This window comes from Mesoplodon densirostris, chromosome X (assembly GCF_025265405.1).
Source record: "Mesoplodon densirostris isolate mMesDen1 chromosome X, mMesDen1 primary haplotype, whole genome shotgun sequence".
Lineage (NCBI taxonomy): Eukaryota > Metazoa > Chordata > Mammalia > Artiodactyla > Ziphiidae > Mesoplodon > Mesoplodon densirostris.
The window spans coordinates 79,537,727-79,546,001 of record NC_082681.1 but is presented as its reverse complement, the minus strand read 5'-3'; the positions used below and the strand labels follow the sequence as shown (position 1 = coordinate 79,546,001).

The window sequence follows — 8,275 nt, the reverse complement described above, 5'->3', positions numbered from 1 at the left end:
TATCTAAGTTCTTTGGAAATAAGTGCTATACAAATGGGCATGCAGTAGTAGCTCCTGCTTGCCTTGCGATCCACAAGGGCAGGGGTTTTGTCTGTCTCATTCACTTCAGCGCCTAGAACGGTGTCTTGCACATAGCAGGCATTCAATAAATACATGTTGAATGAATTAATTACCTACCTTTTGTTGCTTCCAACTGTAAGTTCCAATAATAGTGAAATGCTTCAAGTTCCCTACACATCCTATCACCATTCAAGACTCAGTTTTGGCATCATCTCCTTTGAGATGTGTCACTCTCAATGTATCACTATAAAATCATATACCACTTTACATTGACTTGTCTGTCTCCCTCACCTGGCAGTTAGAGCTTCGGGAGCAAAGACTATGCATATTTATATCCCAGCAGCTAGCACAGTGGCTGGCACATAATAGGTCCTTAATAAATATTGAATTAAACCAAATGCCTCCCTATTGCTTACAGCACATCAAGTCTACACACTTCTGGCTGACTCCACATCCTCCATAATGTGGGCCAGCCTACTGATTCAGCCTTGCTTCCTTTTACTTTTTAGCACTATCTGTTACATGTTCATTTCCCCTTTCATTCTTCACTAGGTCTGTAATTTCCCCCCTCTTTTGTAGTATAGTATAGTGGTTAAAAGCATGGGCTCTGGAATAGGATCTGGATTCAATGGAGTTGGGTTCAAATCCCGTGGTAAGGGGACACTGAAGGGCCAGTTACTTTAACCTCTCTGAGCCACAATTTCCTCATCTGTAAAATAAGGATATAACAACACCTATTTCTTACGGCAGTTGTAGAGGTTCATTGAGAAAATGCATATAAAATACTTAGCACAGTCATCTGGCAGGAAATGAGCACTCAGAGAAGGTAAGGTATTATTGTTTTGTAATTCATTTAACATTGAGTCCCTACCTAATGACCCCACAGTGTCAGGTGCTGTGCTGAGGTAAAGTCGAACAAGACACTCTCCCTGACCTCAAGGAGCTCTCAGGCTACTGAGAGACAGCTGTGGATAAAGAAAACCATAGTCCAGTACTGTCATAGGGAGATGAATAAAGTGCTGTAAGAGCTAAGAGGAGGGCACCTCACCTGCAGGTAAACGATCAGGAAATGCTTCCTGGAGGAAGTGATCCTTCAGCTAAGTTGTCAGTACTAAATACAAATTTGCCAGGCAGACAGGGAAAGAAGGACATTGCAGGCAGAAGGCACGACCCATGTAAATGCATGAAGGCCTAAGAGGACATGATAGTTTGGAGAACTAGGAGAGTCCGCTAAAGGTGGAGCTTAGGATCCATGGGTGAACAGAATGAACAGAATGAAAAGGATGTCAGCAGCAGGTCAGAAAGGATCAGAAAGTCAGGTATGGAGTTTGACCTTTAACAGAATGCCCCCCTCAGGGCTAAAGTTATTCCCTCCATTCTTACCAAATTCCTATTTGACTATTTGTTCACTGGTCTTTCCCATTGAACTGTGGGCCCCTTAAGGGCTCAAACCCAGTGTCTTGTTCTTTGAATTTCCAGTGCCTAGAATTTAGGTAGCACATAACTAATGTGGAAAGGAAGGGACTTCTGCAAGGTCACACAGCTACTCAGTAGCAGAGGTAGGACTCAATATCAGTCTCCAGAGTGTTTTTAACTGTTTTACCACATTCCTCAGAGTTGGATATAAAAGTAGGAATTTAAATCTTTCATTTAATTCAGTCTTCATTGTACTGGAGTTTTTCCTTTCATGGCTTAATGAACTTCTTGCTACTAGTCAGGCAAATTCAAATCTCAGAAATACTTAGTGAAGATAGTTTGAACACTAGGGATTAAGTCATTATTCCATATATAATTTTTGGTAAGTTACAGCCTGCTCTTGGCTTTACACTGTGCACAATTTGATCTCATCTAGTGTTATTGCTGGCATTACAGGTACAAATATCAGTAGAATATTACTCACTGAAGACAAAACAGCAGTAGGCCAAAGAAGGTCTAAATTGCCAAGCACCTCAATTCAGACAGGCAGGAAAAGGTCTACTATACCATTTCTCTCATGACTCACAAAATTTATCTCAGAGAACAAATCTGTGCTGATCCAAACATGACAAATGAACATCCATCATTTCGATCGGGGAGTCACAACAGGAAATACTTGAAAGGTCATCTCATTTCTATAGCTATGCACAGATTACTTAAAATGCTTTCTACTATTTTCCTGGACTTTAGTTTCTCCCCATTCCGACTCACTCTATATACTGTTGACCTGTTAGTCATCCTAGCTCTATGACTTTGGGCAAGTTACCTAACTTCTCAGGGCCTCAGTTTCTTCATCTGCTAAATGAGGGGGCTGTGCTAGATTAGTGCTTTTTATACTGTGTTACTTAGAGCCCTCGAGTCCCTCAGAAGTGCTTTGGTGCCTTGGGTGCCACTGCACAAGTTGGGGAAAAGATGGGCTGAGTTGGCAGGCTTCTGTGTATCTACTTCAAACACAGCAGCCCTTTTAAAAACTATGGGCCTGTCTAAAATTTGGTTTGGAAAAAGAGTTCTGCTACTACAAAAAGTTTAAGTGACATTATACTTACAAGATTTCTAAGGGCCCTTCTGGTTGCCCTAAACTAGGATTTAAAAAAAAAAAATCTCTCATACACAACTGGGATTAAATGTGATAAAGTGTTTACACACAGAAACACAATAAATGACTCATTTTTATTATTACTTTTTTTCTAACCACTTTTTAATCTTGGTATTATCTCAGTAAGATGCAATTCAATATTTAAAATGATGATGTGAATATATGATATGCACTCTGAAAGTAACTGGCGATTCTCATGAAGACTGTCATTTTGAAAGCCATAGAAAAATGGCTTACAAAGTTCAAGACCAGATTCAAATTCTGCGTATTTTTTTTTTCTCTTAGGCAACAGTAAAGCTATGTCTTAATCCAAGCAAATGTGCAGGAACAAATTATCTTTAGTCTCACAATTACTGTTTCTAAGTCTCCTTCACAAGTACTATCTTTCTTCTTTGTATTCTTGGCCAAGGCTGACCCTGAAATTTCAGTTTACAAGACTCATTAGAGGTGCCAGGCAAATCAAATTGGTGATTCACCAGAGCTTCCTTTCCTCCTCAGCTTCTAAAGCAGGTTGCAAGGGAAGGCATATTAGAATCACCTGGGAAGCTTTTTCCACCCACACTTAGGCCCCACTCTCCTCTCCTTCTTGCCAAGCACTGGTTTAGCTTGGGGCTTCATTCTGTCCCACATGAAAGGCCTCTCCATCTTTTAAAATCCTACTCAATTTAAGATAGATGGAGTAAAAACAATTGAACTTAGAAGACACTGGCTTTGTCACAACTCGTTGGGCAAGTCACTTATCTGGTCTCAGGTTTTTTTCCTATGATTTTTGAGATCCTCTTCCAACTTTGAAATTCATGGAATTTCATGAATTTCATGAAATGAAATGTCATGTCTAAGAAGCTTTCTGACTACTAACATAAAATGACTTGTCATTTCTTGGGTTTCCAACAACCTATGCAGTACAACATATCCCTTAGTTATATACTGTCCTATATTGCCCTCTAGTTGTTTTTACATGAAAAGTTTTTTCTTCTCAATGATAGTGTAAACTACATTTAGTTTAAAAGCTTATTTTCCAGGGCAGGCAACATGCATTTTACTTAAATTAAATCTCCTAGGACAACTCGGGGTGTGTCTTATGGTAATCAGTACATATTTATATTGATTTGTTCAAAGCAATGAGGTCCCTTCTTTCAAAGTCCTGGAATTATATTTTTACATCAGCGCTGTACAGTAGCTGTTAGCCACAAACGTGAACCCAAAATGTAATTCTAAGTTTTCTAGTAGGCACATTAAAAAAGTGAAAAGACACAAGTGAAATTTTAATCATATGTTTAACCCAATATATACAAAACATTAGCATTTCAACATGTAGTCAGTGTAAAAATTATTGAGATATTTTACATTATTTTTTCGTAATAAGTTCTCAAAATCCGGTGTATATTTTACATTGAAAGCACATCTCAATTCAAAATAGCCACATTCAAGTGCTCAATAGCCCCATGTTGGCAAGTGGCTACCGTGTTGAACAGCGCAGTTCTGCGTAATTAAGCTGCTTTCCAAACCGATCACTTATTTTTCTATTGATATAATGACACTGGGCACTTAGTAAGTACCAGGCACTGGGCTAGCCGGAGAGGTGCAAAAGTTAATCAGACTTATAGTGGTAAGGGAGATAGATTTGTAAGTCACTAGCTGTAATACAATGTGGTAGGTGTTCTGATAGAGATGCACAGAAAATTTTCATTTGGCGGGGGAGAGGGGCTCAAGGAAGCTTTCACAGAGGAAGTAACTTTTCAAAGTGTGTGTGTGTGTGTGTAGGAGGGGTGACGGTAACTTTTGAATGTGTGTGTGTGTGTGTGTGTAAAAGGGGTTGGTAACAGTAACTTTTAAATGTGTGTGTGTGTGTAAAAGGGGTTGGTAACAGTAACTTTTAAATGTGTGTGTGGAGGGGTGAAGCGACCGGAAAGAGAGCAGGCGAGGATTGGCTGGGAGGAACCCAGAGCTCCAGCTGCTGGGTGGACGGAAGCCGGAGGGGGGCGCTACTTGCACGACCGTGGCCGCCCCGGCCCTTCAGGCCAGGGAGAGCCTTGCGAGGTAAGGCGCACGCCTGGCCGACTCCGGAGGCGCGCCCGCGCCTACCCTCTCGCGCCCGCCCTAGCTCCAAATTCAGCCTCGTCACACCCGCGCTTCAGAGCCTACGGCACTGCCCAGACCCGGATCGGCGACGAGTAGCCACGCGAAAAGCAGCACCTAGGGTTTGCTTGTTTGCGCGTTGTGTGTCTGTAACAGATGCCTACTACTGTTAATAGGCAGCCTGGTAAAATGAGTCTATGGAAACGGTTGCTAGGTTTAGCTTACAGCCGCTTCTGGCAGCTGTCCGACGCTTAGGTAACAATGGAGCCGCTGGACCAATGCTGCGCCCCTTCCGGTTTCGTTGCTGGCAGCCCAGCCCATCCGTCCCAGGGTCGGAAGTGAGGTTTTCCGTGTTCTTCCCTGCCCCAAGATGGCAACAGCCGAAGACGACTTACTGCTGCCGCGGCTCCCCGAGCTGTTCGAAACCAGCAAGCAGCTTCTGGACGAAGTGGAAGTCGCGACTGAACCCACCGGCTCCCGGATCATCCAAGATAAGGTGTTCAAGGGGCTGGACCTCCTGAAGAAGGCTGCCGAAATGTTATTGGAGCTCGACTTGTTCAGGTACGGGGAGAGGGTAGTATGACTGAGAATGTAGGTAATAATAGTTACCAAGGGCGGAACCATTGATCCTGGGTGCAGGAGACCTTTAAAACCCGGAGCCTTTCTTTCCTACGTCCCACTACGATCTTGTGTACATTGTTTCCATTCTCCACCTCTCTTCCGAGATACTTAATATCACACAACTCTGCTCCCTAGTGTTGGCTATTTGTATAGGCAGTGGGTGTGAGCGCTCAGCCACTGTCAGTGAAGAAAACTGGCAGCTGTTCCCGGTGCCTCCTCCCTTTGTCCCACCCCCACCCCCACCCCCACCCCCACCCCCACCCCAGCCCTTCCCTCCCCCAGGGCCACAGTTTGAATACCCAGGCAGACTTCAGAGCCTCCTCTTTGCTCTTTCCAGCCGAAATGAAGATTTGGAAGAGATTGCTTCCACCGATCTGAAGTACCTGATGGTGCCAGCATTTCAAGGAGCATTCGCCATGAAACAAGTCAACCCCAGCAAGCGTCTAGATCATTTGCAGTGGGCTCGAGAACACTTTTTAAACTACTTAACTCAGTGCCAATACTATCATGTCGCAGAGTTTGAGCTGCCCAAAACCAAGACCAACTCTGCTGAAAATAACACTGCTGGTTCCTCCGTGGCCTATCCTAGCCTCGTTTCTATGGCATCTCAGAGACAGGCTAAAATACAGAGGTGGGTCATTTGAAGACTGCCCAATGGCAGTGCTGTTGGCGGGGAGGGGTGCATGTTTTTTTTCTGGGGGAGGGTGGGAAAAAATGGTGTGTGTCACTCTTTGGGTTCTTATTTAGCATAGGCCCTGGCGAGAGCAAACTCCTGAGTTTTTCAAGAAGCCTCTGCCTTGGTTGAAATGATCATACCTAACTGTCAGACCCCTAACACCTTATGGTTGCCAACAACAGCAATGTAGTTTAGCACAGTGTTTCCCAGTCTCTCCCACATCACAGCATAGCAATACTCACATGGTACAGTGAGGTAAGTATCTCTGAAGGGCACAAATATCTTGTAGCTATAGTCCATTTATGGTCAATTGATTGAGAAGCTCTGTTCTAACAATAGTGGATCAGGTGTGTAACGTCCTGAACTAATCTTAGTACTGGCATAGCTTCATTATGTGACCTTGAACACCTTGCTTACTCTCTTAGTTTAGTTTTTTAAAAAGAGTGCTCATAGTGTTTAGGAGCTATGCTAGGCACCGGGGATTCAAACTGAGTATGGGCGTTTGTATGGATATGGGTGGTCTCTGCCTTGGAGGAGCATACAGTGTGGTGAGGAAAAGAGGCATAGAAACAGTATAAATTACAAAATGATGTGATAGGGAAATGCACAAGGTATCAGGAGAGCAGACAGGAGGGGCACCTAACCAAAGAGGGAGCAGGAGAGAGGAGAAGGCTCCCTGGACGAGGTGACTCCTGTGATGAGTTGTTTAAGGATGCATTGGAGTATCATCTAGAGGAAGAGGAAAGGAGGGCTTTAGCCAGCAGAGATAATAGCATTAGTAAAGCTACAGGGACATTAAAGACCACAGTGCTGGGGTGGGGAACAACTGTAAGCAATTAGGTGATGCTAGAACACAAAGTGGGTGGTGAAGAAGGGGAAAGAATGATGCTGAAGAATGTTGTAGTGTTCAGACCAAGGAGAGCTTGGGGTGTGGGGAAGGTGAAAGGACGACCTTGTTCCTGAGAACTTGGGAAGGGGGTTTGAATCCCAGCTCCAAAATTTAATCATTCTGATTTTGGGTAGGTTGCTTAATCCCTCAGTGCCTTAACTTCCCCAGATGTCAAATTGGATAATAATAGGTCCTATAAAATAGAAGAGAAATGCATAAAAAGCTCTTACCACATTGTCTGATACAGTAAGCACTTAAAGTCAGCTATTGTCATATCTTTGTAGCTGAGTACAGGTCGTGGAATGAGAGACCTGGGTTTGAGATCCAGCTTTACTTATAAGCCATTGGACTTTGGATAGCTTATGTAACCTGACTGAGCCTCAGGTTTCCTCATATGTGAAGTCTAAGTAACAGTGGTACCTATCATAGGGTTAAGAGGCATTAATAAAATAAACCACATAAAACAGCTAGCACAGTATCTGTTACATAGTAAATATTCTATAAATGTTACCTATTATTAGGCCATGCTGAAGAGCCTGAGATTTGTTTGGTGACTAGGGATCCACTGGAGGTTTTTTTTTTTTTTCCTTAAAGAGTAGCAAGGTCATATTTGCATTTTAACTAGCATACTCTAGCAGCAGTTAGGAAGTATTGTGAGGGAGAAGATTAGATCCAGTTAGGTCACAGAGGTGATGAGACTTTACTACTACAATGGCAGAAGGGATGGAGGGGATATATTTGTTTATAGGGTTGAATCTGCAGAAAACGATCAATTGGTTGTGACAGGTAGGGTAGAATGAAGCAGCAAGGAAGATGTCCATGTTTCTGAGGTAGGTGGTGGGTGGCTGTGGAACTCATTGAGATGGGGGAATAGAAGAGGAAGAACAGATAGGGGAGAGTATGAATTGTATATTGAGACATGTTGCATTTAAGGTGCCTAGGAGACATCCAAGTCAAGGTATCTGTAGCATGAAGCTCAGTGGAGAGGCCTGGTCTAGAGAGCTGAAAATTGATTGATTCATTTAACATATTTATTGAGCCTTTACTGTGTGCTAAGTAATGGAGACCCAGACAAAGTCCATGCCCTCATGGAGCTCTTGTTTTGGTGGAGGAGACAAACAGTAAGCTAGTAAATAAAAATGTGATTTTAGGTGGTAAGGGCTTTAAAGAATAATAAAGTATGGTTAAGAGCTAGTGAGTGACAGAGAATGATTTTTGAGGAAATGGGATAGACTGGTGTGAAGTGGAATTCAGTATCATGTCCTTTGTAAGAAGGTAGGGGCAGCCTGTTGGCATATAACAGGTAGTTTAAACAGTGAATTTGATATCCAAATAGTCGTAATATATCCAAAAAAAAAAAAAGACTGTAAATGCACTA

At 42.9% G+C, this 8,275-nt stretch overlaps 1 protein-coding gene across 1 annotated transcript in view; it reads left to right on the top strand.

Moving 5' to 3' along the window:
- The first annotated feature begins 5,023 nt into the window (after positions 1-5,023).
- Positions 5,024-8,275, top strand: part of LOC132482026 (immunoglobulin-binding protein 1-like) — a 41,877-nt gene continuing 38,625 nt past the window's right edge. The window contains exons 1-2 of the mRNA XM_060087026.1: positions 5,024-5,272; positions 5,670-5,963. Coding sequence (XP_059943009.1) covers positions 5,082-5,272; positions 5,670-5,963 — 485 coding nt within the window. The 5' untranslated portion in view covers positions 5,024-5,081. The remainder of the gene's footprint in view (positions 5,273-5,669; positions 5,964-8,275) is intronic.